This window comes from Zootermopsis nevadensis, unplaced genomic scaffold (assembly GCF_977971745.1).
Source record: "Zootermopsis nevadensis isolate Lab colony 2312 unplaced genomic scaffold, Znev_1.0 Znev_ptg000028l, whole genome shotgun sequence".
In the NCBI taxonomy this organism is placed as follows: Eukaryota; Metazoa; Arthropoda; class Insecta; order Blattodea; family Termopsidae; genus Zootermopsis; species Zootermopsis nevadensis.
In genome coordinates, this window is record NW_028259160.1 from 7,112,874 (window position 1) to 7,131,596 (window position 18,723).

Here is an 18,723-nt window from a genome sequence, read left to right on the forward strand (position 1 = left end):
TTTCTTGGAAACGAATCCTTTAAGACTGGTGGGGTCCTGTAACTTTCCCTGGTTTGGGCTGTGATTTGAACATGTTGGTTTCTCCAGAGAATGCGTGCTTCCATTATATTCTTTCTTACTGGTGGGTTTAGGGTGGTGAACATAGGTCTTACATCCACTTCGGAGTTATATGTAGTCGTTCTTCCGTGTTGACTTTGCTTGTAATTCACAGTTGTATTTTTATACTTGATTGTCTTTCTGCTTGTCCGCTCGTGCTCCGGTGACTCACAATAAACACTCCACAAGATACTCCGTGCTGTGGCCTGTGTTTCATATTAAATACATAACTCGATTGTAGGTTACTCCTCCACGTTCAACCTACTTTAACCTGTTCCATTAAGAGGCCGCCACACGAATATATTAATTGCACAATAAATTGTGCAATTTCGTATCCCCTACGTAGTGCAGATATTCTGTTATAGTGACTTCTAGGGTTAACCGAGCCGAAAATGAATACCTAAAAGGCGTGTTTAGGTATTATTTTGGCGTTAACTGTTAGTGATAAGGGAAAGCAGAAAACGCGGTTAATGAAAATGGTTCAAGAAGTGACAGATACGATATAGTTTAGACAAGTTCATAATCTGTACACCTGTTGGTTGGTTGTCATTTTAAACCAATCTTTGCTCAGCATTAAATCTTATGATATTATTTGATGAAAAAAAGGTTGTAATTTTTTGTTAGACTTTTCAATAAAACAGTTTCTTCGATTTTCCCGTCATTAGTGACGTTCGTGGTGTTCGTGGTTCATGGTCGTGTGAAACACCAGCGAGTGTTCCGGAGACCGGTTTCCTGTCTCGTCTTGTGGAGTCTACAGACCTACTTATTATGCCTAATAATAAGTCTAATTGCGGTTAATTATGGTATAATAATTTTCGCCTTTGTGTGGTATTTACAATTAAAATTTACATATCCATGAGGCATATGAAATTGAGGTTAAGACTCGGGGTTCGCAAAACTATTTTGCCCTCTCTCTTCCTCCACACTCCACCCTCTTGCTGGCCACACCCTTAAATTCTGTGAAAGAGGGGTGGGATTGTGGACCCAGATAGTAATTGTTCCGCATGTAGTAATGTGTTAACTGTAACTGGAATTTGCGGATGGGCGTAAATGGATCTGCTATCGTACACTAGTCCATGGAGTGTCAGTTGAAGAACACTAGTTTAGATTAACTATTGTAAAAACAATTGTCCTAAACCTGTAGGAAAATGCAGGTATAGAGAAATTTATTTCTCGGATGAGCTGCTGGGGTATTGTAGGATATTTTCTGGCTTGGTCACGTGGTTGGGCCCCGGCAGTATTTTTCCCCCCAAATGTCCGGCAAGTTAGGAAATTGCCTCCAGGCGTTCTATAAGAAATTTTTGAATCTCTTAAGGCTGCTATTGTTCCGCAGGCTTATTGTCCGAAGTCAGTGGTGCTCAACCGGTGTTCCGCGGCATCTAGGTGTTCCACGAAATTTTCACCCCATATTATAATTATAACCACAATGAGATAAATAATTGTTAATCTTGTTTTTTTGCTCTGTCTCAATTTTCATTTTCTTTATTATGATCGGGCAGACAGAGGACAGACAAAATCTACTAAATGGAATTGGAAAAAAATACAACCCCTTTGCAGCAAAACATGTGTACCTCCCCTTTACTTTTATTTCTACTCTATGTATTTTTCTGCAATATACATGTTTTAAATATGAATAAGTATCGTTAAGTTTAAATGTTCACACAGTTAATAAATTTTGGATTAAACGTAGGAAATATTTTGTTTCTAAAAATGAACATTTTTAAAATAAATAACATAATAATAAATATGGATAATTATTAACATTAAATAGAAAATGTTTCGGTTGGGGTCTATTTATAATAAGTTGTCGCTGCCAATCAGTGCCATAAACCATCTACGATATGCAAAATGGGGTTGGAGTGCCGCCATGACTCTTCGACAATATTTAGTGTGCCGCGAGTGTAGACAGGTTGCGTAACACTGTCCTAAGTCAACCGTCTGCAAGAAAAATATGTATTGTCTTTTATATGGCCAATTTCTGATATGGCGTGTATTTAAATACGAAGGAAACTGGTTTCTGAAATGATTTATTACCTTTATAAAAACTTGAAGCTTTCACTGCGACTGAATAATATGACGTCTTCAGACATGTGGGAATGGAGTTGACATCCAATGTTTTGAAGACTGTCCTTATTGTGGTTATTACAGTCAGAGGCAGTCTCGAAATCGTTGGATTTTATCTCCATTCTCACGCGCGTTCTGAGCGTCCGTTCGCTGTCCGGACTGACGATGTACGTTCTCAGGGCCGTAAACAAAAATGGGTGCAATAAGCATGGAAACAAACAGTTACTTTAAAAGAGCTTCTTGACAGACGATGCGACTAAACTTTATGAATATTGTAGAATGTCTCGGCATTCGTTTAGTTCCCTTGTACAGGAAGTGAAACATGATGTACGCATATAAACACTTAGCTCAGCTCATTAGACTTTCGATAGGTGTTATCAAAATCGGTTTAAAATTCGAGCCTGAACTATGCGTGGCCTTTGGTTTATCCTTCGAGCGCGGAACCTGTCATTGTCAGCAGATACAATAAAGTTTTAGTTCAGTGTCTCGATTGCATTCTGTTTCTTCGCCTTTTAAACTATGAAAGAGACAAACAACGCCGTGCCGAATAGGCAACTTCTCTGGCACGGTTGCAAGATCGGTTAGTCTGTCATCTGGGGTTATGCTTTCCATTGAAATGTTTGAAGCCCGAAATTGGAAGTGGTGTAATATCCTTCTGTGTTTGGCTTTACTGTACCTTCTATTAATTAGAATTGTTTATGCCATCTGTTTAGCAAAAGTAATCAGCGTGATTGCCTTATTTGAAGAGAAATTTAATTTCACTGACTTTACCGAGACGTGTGACTAGGTTCGACAGTAAAACGAAGGTGAACATTACCGTTTGAACGTCTGTGTTCGCTGGTAACGAGTCAGCAACGTAGCAGACTGGCATTGAAAAATTTCACTGATAATTGTGCATTTGTAATACCACTGTTATGAGAGAGGACGTAATTTTTATTTTGTGCTAAGTACAGGAGGATCTAGCCTTCCTTCAACAATTTGCTGAAGAGTAACTCTTTATTACCGATGGACCAAGTTTCAACGCAGACAGTTTTTGGCTGTAAAGTAAACTAAAGCTGTCCCTCTATATGTCATGTTGGCGTCTGGGGGGGAGAGAAGGTGTACCTCCTACTCATTCTTAATCTCGGCACTAGATAGCGTCACGTCATGGCGCGCTTTACCCCAGGGAAAGGTCCCCTATACGCTTTGGAAAGGGGTCTGGGTGGGCCCCAGACCCGGTCTGGACGCAGAGGCTACAGGAAAAATTCTGACTGGCAGTCAGTATAGTGACTGACTACAGACTGGACGACCGGGGTTCGATCCCTGACAGCTGTATAGGATTGTCTAGTGGCTGGTTGTGGATTAACGATGTCCAACCTTCGGGTTCTGTGTTCTGAGAGTTACAGCCCAAATAAATTAAAGTAATAGTAAGAATATTTATTTAATAATAATAGTATAAAGAATGTTTATTATGTGATATATCATCAGGCGAATGAAGGGAAACGTATTTCATGCTAAATAACATTTATTTCTCTGGAAATGTGAAGGCAATGAATGTCTGTGTTTGTGTTTCGAAATGTCTGCCTGCAACGTCGGTTTTGGCAGTGTTTTATGAGCGGTACAAAGTATTAGTTTATTTTGGTACTGTGCACAGATGTAAGGTGTCGTCGTGTATAAATCCGGATACGCTTTAATTTGTTATGGATTCCCACGTTGCACATCAACAGAAGCAGGATTTAAAGATAACTTGCAGAATTTGTGAGCGTGCACCGATTTTGTCTATTTTTTTTAGCGATGCCTCATAGTGCAATAGCCAGTGTGAGTCAGACGTTTGATTTAGAAACCGTTATCCCATTCCATGATATTTTAGCGCATTCTAAACGAAATGTTGATCGAAATTTGAAGGAAATGTAAATGGGGAATCATACTAAACCTTCATGACACATTCCAATTTTAGTAAAAATCGGACAACAGTGGCAAGAGTTTACATGAAGACCTACATGTATTTCTGCTCATAACTCCCTAAATATTCGTTAGAGCGAAACATTTTCCTAACAAATGTAGAAAAATGTAATGCACTTTTATGTCCAGTACACGTTTTCCGCAAGTCTTAAGGTTTTTGACACAAACAAAATGGGTTTTTATGCTATGCCGTACCGTTGGACATCAGTCACATCCTCTTTGATGCTGTCAGATGTAAAAGTTAGCACACACGAATTGAAAATGGAAAATTCTTGTGCTATGCCCACGTCGACTACCTTACTTTCGCCGCCAAGAAATTCATGATTTCTGTCGTTGAAACACCACAAATAGCAGTCAGCAGCTGAGATGTGGCAGAGCGTGGTTATTCTACTAATCTCAACCATCAAATAAATCCGGATCAGAAGAGATCTGATGAGATCCCTTGTTCGTTCCGTGGAAGGGATTAATTAGGTGTGTATATTCTAATAACTGAGTGTTATATGCGTTGTATGATTTGAGGTTTTCACAGCAACGCATATAACAGATTTCTGTCTTCTGGGTTGTTGCGCCGTGTAGTATGGTAGATGTTTACCAACGTTTCGGAGGTCATACTGCCTCCGTCATCAGGGCGATTCATCTTTACTTTTATACACTGAAATGCAATTCATGAGATTTGCGAACCGCAAGGGAAGGAAACTAAGATGTAACAAAATTGTACAGATTTCACCAACAACAGATTTTATCCAGCCATGGAGAATAAATTGAAGCAAAGATATTAAAAAAATTGAGCCGATATTGACGGTATTTAAAATGTCTCCCCAAACGAAGAAATTAATATTGAGGCAAGCTTTTGTCACAGCTTATTTTGGTTTTTGCTCTAACAGTCTTTACTTTTTGTCCGTGTACTGGACGGTCGGGGTTTGGCTTCTACCAGAAGCAGACATTTTATCTTCGCCACTGTTGTGCCTATAGTCCAGCTTCATATTCACTGGGCCTGCAGTCATTGGGCTGGCACGTGAAGCTGTGTGGGCGTACGAACCTCCATCAAATACCGAGGTCTACAGTGCGCCGAGTTGTAACTTGATGTCCTTCATAGCTCAGTGCTTAGGGGCAGAGACACATTTTAATAGCACGAGCAACAATAATTTGTTTGAGAGAGTTGACTTTCGTACGACATTCTGGGTTTTGACGCCGTGTAGAATCGCAAGTGAATAGGTATTGTAACCGGCAAACTGCTTGGCGTGGAAGCCAGTTCTAGGAAATTGATAGCGATTGTATACTAGCAATTAAAAACGCATTTGACTGGCTTCGACTGCAGGACTTGTACTGCTGTTTGGAACCGAAATCTGAGGTAAATATTTTCAACATGGCGTGGCCCGTAAAGGTCCGCAGCAGGTAGTTTTCCCATAGTTATTTATACCATTGTTTCGGAGAAACATACTGTCTCTATTTTTCGCCTAGAAAATGGAGACTGTTTCTCCGAAAGGTTGGTCTCTACCTGCGAATCAGCACGGCGTTAGTAATTGTATTTGGGGTTCGAGTGTCTTGTATCTGCTTAGGGGATTCCCATGCAAATGCATTGCCTGTGTATGTCCTATGCAGGTGCTGCTGGTGACGTCATCGCGACGGCCGGACCACTGGATCGTGCCCGGGGGTGGCGTCGAGCCTGATGAGGAGCCCAGCGTCACGGCTATCCGAGAAGTTATCGAGGAGGCCGGCGTATGCGGGAAGCTGGGCCGCTGCCTCGGAGTTTTCGAGGTAACTTTAAACTTTTGGACAAGACTCCTTTGTCACCACGGAATGTCTTGTTCGGTCGGACAGAGTACTTACAAAAGTATTTAGACAGTCTTGGACGGACAAGGGGTGAACTCGAAATTGGACGTGGGGCTAACGGCTCGTCACTGCGTGTAACGAAATGTCAAGAGGGCCTCCGATCTCGTCAAATTCTTTGGCACGATCTAAGAAACGGAGTGAGAACAAACATCTGATGGTTTTAAATGGAATGATATTCTAAAATGTATGATGAATGAAAAACATGGGCGCCAAGAAGTCCCTCAGTTCTTCTCGTCACCGCGCAATAAACGACCGTGTTTAAGACGTGATTTTTATGACACCGAAAATATTTTGTAACTATTAAACATTGCACGACTAATTTTCTGGAATTTCATGTAAATGCACGAGGTCGATGAAAGTTTGTTACATAGGAATCTCTCCCCGCGTTTTACAGCTGGGGTTAAATATATCGTTTTAAATGTTAAACTGAAAAAAAATAACACAATATAAGTGTTTGCAGTTATGCCTACAACCAATTATGGAGTATACTGAGCTCAGGCGATTGCACCCCTGCCTTTTTACCGCAGAGGCCCGGAGTCAGGTCTCAGGCCATTCATGTGGAATTTGTGGTGCACAAAGTGGTACAAACTCAGGGTATGGAAATCGACAATTACTTCTATAAAATATACATAAATTTTTGATATCATACTCTGAAACACCTTTATTTGCATTCTCTCATGATATGGCCAGCGTCACAAGACCAAATTACAATAGAAGCACAGAAGATGTGGATTTAATCGACCCCGTCTATGGTATGGGTATTTTCCGCGTTCATCTGTTTGTGTTCGTTATCATCGCTGAGGATCAGGAGACAAGGAAATACAATTCAGGGCATGTTCGGTCAGGGGACAGGCCATTCTCACTCTCACACCCTTCTACAATAAATATGTTCAGTTGGCTTGACTCATTACAAGCGGAGTTACAAGTTCATTTTACGGTGAGGTTAGGGCCTGAGAATAGGAAATGTATATTACCTTTCTTCTTGGGTATTTCCCATTTTCGTAAGTACCCCATTGTATTCTCAAATTGTCGAACATTCCAGGCCCCTTCCGTAGACTCCATTATCATTGAAGATCTCTGTCTTCTGGGTTGTTGAGCTGTGTAATCTGGTAGAAGTTTACCAACGTTTCAGAGGTCATACTGCCTCCGTCATCAGGGCGATGAATCATCCAGTATCATTCCTTCCTGCATACAGATCTACTCGCGTTGATAACTAACCAAGGGCGATGTTTTGTGTGAGCTTAAGACGTCGTTACTTGCAAAGTTAAACCATTCCTGCGTACGAAATGCACAGCTGGAAATGGTAAACGGCGAGCCGTGCACATTTTCAATACATACATAAAGACACGTGGTGTGCCACGAGATCATCAGTTGTGTACGCCGTTTTGCCGCCCCGTGAATAAACTGGAGAGAGACAGACAAAAGCTGTTGGTAGAAAGATCAATAAACTTAAGAACAACTTTGTCCGTACCTTTTGTGACCCGAGACCTACGTAAATTAATTTGCAAGGCAACAAATTTCCGTGGATGTGACCGGGTGTTCTCATTAAAGTTGACTGTTTAATTTGCGTTAGTTTCTTCCGGTTGGGACATTCAAGGTCGCAGTGTTGTTCTCGGAAGCTTTTTCACGTCACGTTAGTTGCCACCGTTTATTTGTAGGATAAAATGTCGTTTAATATGCAAAGCAGTGCCTTATTTATTTCGACGTGCGTTGGTCACAGACGAATTGGAAGCGTTGAACGTCAGAGTCGGACAAGTGGAAGACGACAAGATATTTAAATAATTTATGTAAATATATTTAAAACTGGGCCATTTCCTGCAGTTCAAGGTCGATAAGGATTTATTTTTGAACAAACTACCACTTGCTTTGAAATAAGTTTGCCAACTTCCTGCTTTTAAACGGTGGAATTCTGTATAGCTTCTTCTGTTAAATGTGCTTGCTTCGGCGGTATATACGTTCGTGCCAAAATTAGAACGATGCAGAGATTAGTGTGTCTCCTGCGCCATATTATCTTAATTGCATGATCCATATGTTTGTGGCTAGAATAGTTAACACGAGTAAAGACAAAGCATTTAACGGGAAATATTCTTTTTGCGTTCTCGCTAATTAACAAAAGTTCAGTGTAGATGGAGTTAACTGACCATTATAATTTCTATTCTCTAGTCCTTTCCTCATTGTGTTTAACGCTCTTTTTGCCCTTAATCTTAATGATACATTTCACAAAAGAATCTTGTATTAATATATTAAACGTTGTTCACTATTTTTTGTGTACTGGTACACACATGCAAGTGGTCACGGGATAGAATTCTGGTCGAGTCAAAAATGTTTTAATTGTTTTGTGTTGTTATTACATTATGCAAATAATGACTATACCAAATTTGCCGTACATCATCGTAGGCTATGATCCTGTAGTAAGAGACGCTAGTGTCGATCCAGACCCATAATTTTGTTCGTCCGCCATGTTGGTATTACCGATTGTAGGAAATTGAAAGTACGAGTCTGGTTTGGGTAGCCTTCAGTGCCTGTACCAATTATTTAGACTTAAACCTTAGACTGTATAAGAGGTTGGATTAAACATTAATAGAAATACAAATTAATGGAAGAAATAAACCGGGTCTTTGTAGCTACTGTTAAGAGCACCAAATATGAAGGGGAAGATTTTAGAAGACGTGTATGAGATGGAATGTGAGTCCAAGCTGATGTATGGAGTGGAAATGTGGGCTTTAGACGAAGGGTGGAAAGAAGTCGACACAACCCTAGCGACATTTTTATAATAACCTGCTACAGATTTGTAGCAAATGGGGCAACCGAATTTGAGATGGGATGGGCAAGGTACGTGTATTCATTTCACTACGAAGCTTTACAGACTAAACAGACATTCCTGTAGCAGTTCAAAGCCAAGTACAGTCTGCTTTCTACCACCGTAAATATGCAGTATGTGGTTGCATTCGATGAATAATTGATTAAAATTCTTGTGCTCCTTCTCAATAATAGGGTTTTTATTTGGAGTTCTTAGCTTAAAATGCAATAAGTACATTTGGTAACATGCAGCACTTCGAGACGGTTTAAATTTCAGTTTCATCCGTAAATGCGCGTAGGCACCAATAATTTGAATGACCCACCTGTAAATAATTATAATTAAGAATATTTATAATTTCTTGAGGTGATGGGAACTGGCTGGCAGCTTTTGAGCAGTGCAGTGGGCGACCGGTCGGCCAGTCAAGTGCCGAGGCCCTTAACTGCCGTTCGTTAGGTTATATATAGTATTGGGGCACAAACTCGGGTTAAATTAGAATGAGACTTGTATTTTGCAGGTTTCTGTCGGGCGAGGGTTATTGTAACTATCGCTTAAAAGTTATTGGTCAAGTTGTGATATGTACCTGCGACTCAGGTCTTACTTAACACCTGTTCCATTCCCTTTAAAAGGCGTGGGAGTATTCTTTTCCTCACTGGTTATTTGGACTCATGTCAAGAGACTACGTTCGATCCTGTACTTATTCATCTCGCATTCAGACGATAAATGAATCGCCAAATGTCGCACTGGAGTTATTAGCCCTCTCGCTTCGTATTCGGGAGGTTCAGGTTTGAATCTCAGCCCGGTGACTGGCTAACCGGACTGACGAGTTGTAGCTTAACACTAGGTGGAAAAATTATCATAAATGAATCGGTAAATTATATATTAATAATTTATAGTTCTTGCTGATCTCATCATATATTAGAATTTTTATGAAAGTAGACAACAATTTATTCCCAGAACGTGTTGTTGTTAACACGATTTTTCAAAAGTCCTCCAAGAAATTTTCGTGGGCGCAGACCCCTGCCAACCAATTTTCTTCCTTGACTGGAAGACACGAATATTGCCACTCAGCAAGGTTTATTTTCAAATTTCATGTATTGTGTTACTTGCTTTCATGTGATGTATCACATCGATGTTATATCGTGTTTCAGAACAGTGAGCGGAAACACCGGACGGAAGTGTTTGTACTCGTTGTGACAGAGGAGCTACCTGAATGGGAGGATGCCAAGAGCATGGGTATGAGTAATGGAACCATAAGACTGTTAAACGTTTCGTGTTGTAGTATAACAGATCTGAGATGAATAGTCAGAAGAGAAACTGAAGTCAGGAGGCATGGATGGCCAGTCCACATACTGTAGGAATGTCTGTATTACATTTCCATTTGTAATCTGTGTGCATAATGTTACAAGGGTGTGAAACTTAGTTACATTTGAACCAAGTACTGAGGAAGGTACTTTGTCCTGGCCTAAGAAATGTTAAATGACAGGATGATTGATAAAATGAGTGGTTTCACAAGCATTAGTCATCACCATATTTTATTGGGTCAATTAAACCAGGAGGATGGGTGAGGCATGTAGTGCTGCTTGGGAAGATGAAAAGTACATACAAAATTTTATTTTTGGTGCACGTTCTTTTGTGAATCTGTGAGTTCTGTAAAGACAACATATTCCTTGATGAAATACACTCAGGCTACAATCTCTGACTCGATTATCAAATTCCAGTCAGTCACTTAGTGTGTGAGCTTTCCCATCTCATCAGATGTAATTGTTAGTATATCTAACAAAAACTGGGAAATTTTAGAGGAACATGAGAAAATATCTGAGTTATATTTAGAAGGTTTTTGTGGGTTCTGCTTCCATCATCCATTCAAAATGTCTGCAATGATGAGAAATGAAATGTGTTAATGAACAACATTTTGGTATTAGGGAATGATAGAAGTAACAACATCAGTAAGTTAGATGAATTGTGGATCTGTGGAATTAAATTTAGTTGTTATAGCACTTGCAGAAATCAAGGAATAAGTGGGTAAGGGATGAAGGTATAAAAGGAATTATTCCCACAGAATTTCAGTGGGTCATTTCCACTAGTGTGGTCTTATCATATGTTCACTCTGTTGTCAGGTCGTAAACGCAAGTGGTTCACTGTGGAGGATGCTCTCGAGCAGCTATCACTCCACAAGCCAGTCCAGTTGGCATATCTGCAGTCACTTCTTACCTGTCGGAACGACAAGGTCACCTGAATAGTTCCAGATGTCCCGAATGTGTGTTTGCTTGCATGCGTGTAGCTGTGCCTCAGTCACCAGTATGAATGGTCATTCATGAATGGCCCATTTCAAAAAGATCTGTTATGTTAGTCACGATTTTTGTAGGACAACCCTGTTCATTTTATTCATGTAATATTTTATCATTGGCTATTTTAAATATATACATCTTTCATCCACATTAACCCTCTGCTACTGCTTTGACTGTCAGAATTTGATAGACTGTTTTGGAAATCATCGAATAACATGAGATATCTTTGTACAAGACAAAAAGTGAAGATTTCTGTCTTCTGGGTTGTTGCGCTGTGTAGTCTGGTCGATGTTAACCAACGTTTCAGAGGTCATACTGCCTCCGTCATGAGGGCGATTCATGACCTCTGAAACATTGGTTAACATCGACCAGACTACACAGCGCAACAGCCCAGAAGACAGAAATCTTCATACTCACCGCAGTGAAAACCTCTGAAGTGTTGAAAATAAAATATTAAATTTGAGGATCTTGTGGAGGATTTCTGACAGAATTATATTTAAATATGAAGTGATTTCTTGAAAACAGAAGTTATGTAACACAGGTTGATAATGCAAACATACATTTGCTTTTAGTTCTGTGAATGTGCTTGAATATCAAAATCCAATAAATTAAAATATATGGATTAAAATTATAGTGTTTGATCCAACATTTCAGAAACAATCTTTTGAATGTGTGTGTGTCTGTTTATATATATATAGGTAAAATGTATTGTAGTTTTGAACATATTTATTTGTGGAGTTAATACTACAATGTATTTTATCTAGATAATAGAGGAAGACAATTTCTGTAATGCTGGATGCAATACTGTAATTCTAATTCACATATTTTAACTTCTAGGATTTTAATATTCTAGCACAGGCACAAATAAAGGAAAATGTATATTTGCAATGTTAGCCTATGTTAGATAACAGATTGTTTCCAAGAATTATGTGTTGTAAAGAGTGTGAAGATGGCTTGCAAACATTCAGTTTTGTCTACAAATCAAGTAATATTGTTATGTGATGGAAGAATACAGTTGATATTTGATATATTTCTGTAAGATACCTTTTGCATATTTTGCCATCTTTTAACACATTTACTAGTTACATACAGGTGTAATGTCAGTTCAGACATGTTTTGACACTGCGCCGCCTCCGGCAGTGCATGGTTTTCATCAACGAAAGAGTTCCATGTTCTGCGAGATGGTTGTACTTCTCATCAGTGTAGACCAGCTTGTGACAAGATACCACAGCACGTTCAAGAAACAAACTCACTTTGTGATGGAATATGGCAAGGAAACTTGACTATGCATATTGTGCGCATTTCTTTTATTGGTATTAAATTATATGCAACAGAAAACAATTCAATAAACGTCAGGCTGCTTGGTCCTTTACAGGCCTATCAGAACCAGCATCCTTGACTTGCGTGGTTTAATTATAGGCAGAAGTAATCTCATGCTTTTTTATAGTTCTTTAAAAGAAATTGTTTCTTGTCATTATTTTCTTTATGCTGAAATTTATAAACAACTTTTGATGGTTGTTTACCAATTTAAAGGTTTAGACAGTGTCTAGGGACTTGAAAACAGTTTTTTATAATTTCTGTGCTACATCTGCTACTATAATCATTGTTAAGGTTACAGCTTAGACTTTAATTAGTTTAATTATAGAAAGCAAATTGGCTAAAGACATGATCAAGCAAACATTTTGTCTGACTGGCAAATGGAACAAATGTGGATCATAATTGTAAGACCTATCTGGCAGTTGGTAATAATTCATCCCCAACTTGCAGCATTTTATAATTCATTGTATTTGTAAGATACACACTATCATATCAGTACACCTCAAACCTCTGTAATAACTATTTTATCTGGTTGACTTATTTGTTTTTGCTTGAATTGTTTGCTTCTTAAATGTTAATCAAATCAGATATAGTGTACTAACTAATCAAGTCCCTAATACAGGACATTCCTGATACTGAAATATTTAGTTACCTCTTTTGAAATACAAAAATTAATTACAGGAAAAACATATTCATTGTAGTTTAACCTCTATTATTTATTTTAAGTTAAAGGGGATGTGAAGTACCTGTTTTAATGGCTGCATGCAGCAGCTATTTTTAAATAGTTATTAGGTGCCAATATAGATACTGGAGATTGCTTTCAAAATTGTCTGAAGATTTTTTTTTTCTCTCCCAAAATAATCTTGATGAGAAATTAATGTCTTTCAAGATGAAAAGAAAATTAGTTTCAAACCAGAAAAAATATATGTTAAATGTTTAACTCATATTTTAATCACAAACTAACTATACTGGCAATATCTGTCTTCCTTGTTTCTGATTTACAGAAATACTCATTAATGTAGAGTTGAAACAGGTTGACTGAAGCACAAGAATTTGATTGTTTCAGTTGTTGTTGCGTGTGTATGTGTATCAAGGACAGAGTGAAAGAGTTAATATCTTAGTTTGAGCATTCAGGCTACTGTAATTTCTGTGCCCTACTCATTTTATTTTTTATTTCCTTATTTTTATTATTTGTACCCTGTTTGTTATTCTGTACTATGACAAGAAGAATTGTATTATTTCACAGGCAAAGTAGTGAAGTATAAATAATTCTGGTACAGCGATGATTCTTCAACTTACAGTGCAGAGAACTGGAAGAATTCTAAACCAAATGTGTCCAGTTTACAAATATATGTTATATTTATTTTTAAGGGCAACAATAGAAGTTATTAATTTTTAAGGTTTAAAATAGGGAACCTTATGTTGTGTTAAGATATTCAGATCCAACTGGAAGTTCATCAGGCTGCCTCTGTAACAGGCCATTTTTGCCCAGGAGCAAAGTGTTTTGCAACTGTATGGAAATAAATTGAAATGAGATTCTTGTATGCATGTTGCCTATACTGTTTATTGTTGATACTGCATTGTGAGAAACAGCCATGAACTGTAACTTAAACTAAAATAACAAGTGTTTGCCTCATACCACTCCAAAAATTTCCAACTGCTAGTATGTACTGGAGGTAAAGTTACATTTGATATTTCTGATTGCTAGTCTGAATGTTTTTCAAATTCTGGACTGCTCCTTTATATGTAGACTGATCTAGTTGAAATGTTACAATGCCGTAAGTTAGAATGACAAAGCTTGAAACACAATTCTGTTTTTATCCCTGATGGCAGAAAACAAATTCCACTTACTTAAAGGTAGCACCAGAGCTCTGTAAAACCCTCTGCCTGGCAGGCACTGAACTAACTTAGAATTCCTTCTAATAAAAACGTAATGTTCATAAAGTAGATGTACAAGCCTGGAAGAAAAGTGCTGTTGACTTTAGGTTCTGTTTCCATCCCTGATTTTGAAAAAAGACTTTCCCCTTTCTGACAATTGTCTCATTATGATTTCACAGTTACTTAACTGGATATATAATCTGATGCCATGTAAGAGACTGTAATAATTTTACAGTACATTGTAAAAAAACACTACCATAACAAATTGTAATGTAAGTCAGTTTAATCTGACATCCCTTCTTAGAACTTGTAATTCTATTTTTCATCATTGGCGAAGTATTTGAAAATTTGCAATGACCAAACAATTTATTTTGAGGATTTTATTTTAATTTCTTGAGCAGTAGTATTGTCTATCCTTAAGTCCACTGCAAGTGGTTAATTTTATTATTTTACTGTGAACCATTCCAGTGAATACAGAATAGTGTTTTCCAATGAAGAGATGTCAAGGCAACATAATCATTGTACTGCCAATGAAGAGATTTTGAGGCAAGTGATTGGGAATACTAATTCACCATAATCCTCGTACTGTGCTGTACTTCCAGGAGCAAACTGAGTTTCACCATACCTAAGTTTGAGTAAGATTCATCCACAAATCATGTCAGTGTCTTTGGCATGCACAGTATGCATGGGTGGGCCCTGATAGTTTTCTCGCGTATTCAGTGGAGGATACTGGGTTATAATATTCATGTTCCTTAATGGCCACTTTCGTGGTGGAGTTACTGAAAAATATTTGGTTTTTGTGCTTTATGTTGACCATATTGTTCTTGACAGGATTGCATAGACCTGTAATGTCTTTTTCTATGCTGTTTTTTCTGCAAAAGGTTTTTTTCCCATGGTAGTATGTTTATGTACTGCTACAGATGCATTGCGCAGACTATAGAGAACAGGTGTGTAATGACATTTCTGGTGTGATATGAAAAGATTTAATAAAAGCACATCATTGAACCTGTAACTGCAACTTCTGTAGCCTCTTTATACCAATAATCAAACATTTATAAGGCCATGCAGTTTTTTTATATAATTACAGTCTTAATTTTGCTCACAATGTACTTCACTATCTTAGTATACAGCCTTAAATACTTCAGTTTCAGGAACATTTTTAAGATACAGCAGGGATGTCCCTATTTGCTGAAAATGTTTCTAGCTGTTGAATTGTATGCAGGTGAATTCAAAGGTCATCATTAGAACGAATATTGAGTATATAATAAAATTGTTTGTGACTTTATAAAGAGCTGTAAGATTTAATTTTATCAATTGGAATTTATATTTGAGGTGGTAGATGTCTTTTGACTTTATGAACTGGATGAGAACAGTACAGAACATTTAAGAAAAGTGTTGTTTCCTCTCAGAATAATATCTGATATCTACAGCATCATTTCCTGCAGTTAAGAGTGGTAGTGAAATATGTGTTAACAGCAGTACATGAATCAAGTAAAGAGTCTGTGTATAATTCAGATTTGTTTTGTGCTGGCTCCATTTTAGTCTTTGTAAATAGCTTTCTTATGTCTTCAGTAGTATAAAGTTGTAAATGTCTGGTGAAAGTTAATACTTTGTCATTGTAATCAGAATTTTATTAATTACTGAGCTTTGTTTCATCAAGAGTTATATCACCATTTTTTCAGCTTTGAAAACTATTCTTCTGATTCTGACATGATCAGAATGATGTGCAGTTACTTGTGCATCTGTTAGAGCTGCTAGTGAACTAGTATGGACCCACAGAACAGGTTAGTGTGATGTCACTTTTGTGTGAGGTACCCAGCTTGAATCTCAGATGACTGAAAGTCTTCCTCAGGCTTTCCAGGATATGATAACTTCAAATAATTCTTGACTGTGTCATTTTAAAATCCTTGTCTATCAACCATTAATTTACTCATTCATTCTTCCCAAGTCATTTGATGCTGTATAACCTCTTCAGGTGGAGAGGCATCATTAAATAATCTAAAAATCGATATGTTGTAATGACATCAAATGCAGGTTTGCTTGTATATTGGTAGCAGCTTGTGGAAGTCAGTTACAGCAACATCAAATAAGATGATGCATGCTCGTACTTATGAAGCCTCTGAAGTTGCGCACTGTTTCATGTGTAAGTTTCAACTCGGTAACCAGATGTTGATTTTTGTGCTGTAGATTAATGAAGACTAGAGAGGCTTCTCCTCTTCTGGTAAACCATTATATATGGCACAAAAGGAAAACTGGATTCATTGCACATTCTCGATAACTATTAAATACTGTAAGATTTTGCACTGCTATATAAAAAGGTTGTTTTAGGTTTTTGTGCTGAGAGAGAAGCTTTAAAAATGAAATAATGAGCTTCATAATTTATATTCTTCATTTGATATGGTGATGAACCTTCAGGATTGGGTTCGTTGAAGTTTTCCAATATCTTGACCAACTGAGCAGTTATCAAAGTTTCAAGAAAGACTACAGCATGGAGTTATCAAGGGTTTGTATTTATCATATGTTAGTCATGTTTGACAGCTGATTGAGGTTAAACAAAGTGGTTGACGAATGAATGAAGTGTAGGAAATAAAAGATAATATCAGAGTGCAACAAGCACATTTTCATCAAATGACAGGTTTTATAAGGTAAACTTATATTATTACAGAACAATGAACACATTAACATATAAGTGTGCTCCCATTGAGGTTTGATAATATTCAGGAATAGTTGCAACCTAGTACAAAAGAAGGAACTCAACCTTCACATTTGGTGTCTGACACCTGGTACTTCATAGACTTTTGGGGTTTCAGATATTTAATTTTAACCATGGTAATGTGAAATATAACATTAGTGCATGAAAGTTTGGTTTTATTTTTGAAGTACATGAATAGTGCCATAAATGATAATGTTTTCAATTGTAAGCAGAATCATTTTAAAATTTTACATTTTGAAGATGGAATTATGATAATACCTCTTTGAAATGAGGACAGTTTATAACAAACTGGTATTGTTACATTTTGTGATGGTGGTTCAATTCTGTCATGGGATTATTTTCTCAGACAGTCAGTTGTCTGGACAAAAATTTAACATGGTGTCAATGTAAGCAACCCATTGACATGTGATTTGTGACAGTTAAAATACTCTTAATACACATTTCTCTTTTTTTCACATTTTTGTTTAATGTTTTATAGTCAGCAATTTGTCCTATGCATAATCCTAATCTGTTTGGCACATAACAGTGGATTTTATCAAGTGCAAGAAGTGTTTTGGAAATGTTTCCAGTATTGGAAATTACTTTTGCAACACAGTATAGGATATGCGTAACAGCATGTTTGTATATGCTTGCTTTGTTCTCCAAATATTTCACAAAAATTGTACTTAGAGTTGTAGGACTAATTTGTCATGTATGAACAAAACTTTTGCCAGATTATATTACTTCACTGACAGTTATGTTAGCAGGAAATAAAAGAGGCTTGTAATGTTAATTTACTTCGACTGTAAAAACTATGCTTTTGACTCTTGTATATATTTACAGACACCATTTTAAATGTTAATCGTAAAGAAAATGCAGAGATTTAAAATATAAAGAACTTTATTATATGATGACACTTAATCTTCCTTACTTCATTAATGCCTGTAGGAAATAGCAATGATCACCACTTCATACTAAATTTAACACTTGCTGTGAAATGTGACACTCAAAGCAAGGACAAATATCGAAAATGGAGCCTTTCATTTCATAAGGATGATGTGGGACCTTGATAAGTTTATTTGGGCTGGTAATATGTAAAGTTTTACTAATATCGATATATTTTTAATATAAAAATTGACTATTGTATTAAATTGAGTATATGAAATTGTGTGGTTCCTCAAATTTAGTTATATTAAGAAATGGACTTAATGTGTTTGCTTCAGTTGAATGTGTTATTTTATGTATCAGGGTCTTATACCTTACAATGTAAAGAGAACTTGTTAAGAAATCATTACCCTTTTATCTGACATTTATTATTGTGCATTGCTGCGTCATGACACTGCATAGACTGTACTGCTGAGGTAGTCGCTTTTAGCTGTAACATATACCTATATGAAGCTTACAGTAATGATGAGACCTGGTGGCAGTCACTTATAAAACATGGTTTCATTGTTTATGCTGGAGAATGGTATTATTGTAAGTCGCGATACACCAAGCAACGATGTGCGGTAATTCTAAGGAGTGTTTATCAGATAAAGAGAAAGGATGAGGCAGTATTTTAAATTACTATTTGCACTCCCTTCAATGCAAGATGTGTAATATGTGGTCAAAGCAGAAACAAATTGTATGCATCTCTTTACAGTGCTTGTATTTTTAAAATAAAGAATGTAAAGTCAAGGTGGTTCTTGTTATTTAAAATTTTGGCTGCTTTCAGACTGCAGATCAGATTATTAAATCTTTTCAATACATGTGTCCATCTTTTCCCTTGTTGAATTAATGAATTGTGAGAATTATAATTTGATATGGAAGTATAT

The 18,723-nt window shown here is 37.2% G+C and overlaps 1 protein-coding gene across 1 annotated transcript in view; it reads left to right on the forward strand.

Annotated features, from left to right (window-relative positions):
• The window catches only part of Aps (diphosphoinositol polyphosphate phosphohydrolase 1 Aps), a 23,330-nt gene extending 4,744 nt beyond the window's left edge, over window positions 1–18,586 (forward strand). The window contains exons 2-4 of the mRNA XM_022064351.2: window positions 5,704–5,859; window positions 9,883–9,967; window positions 10,852–18,586. Coding sequence (XP_021920043.1) covers window positions 5,704–5,859; window positions 9,883–9,967; window positions 10,852–10,970 — 360 coding nt within the window. The 3' untranslated portion in view covers window positions 10,971–18,586. The remainder of the gene's footprint in view (window positions 1–5,703; window positions 5,860–9,882; window positions 9,968–10,851) is intronic.
• Window positions 18,587–18,723: the final 137 nt, after the last annotated feature.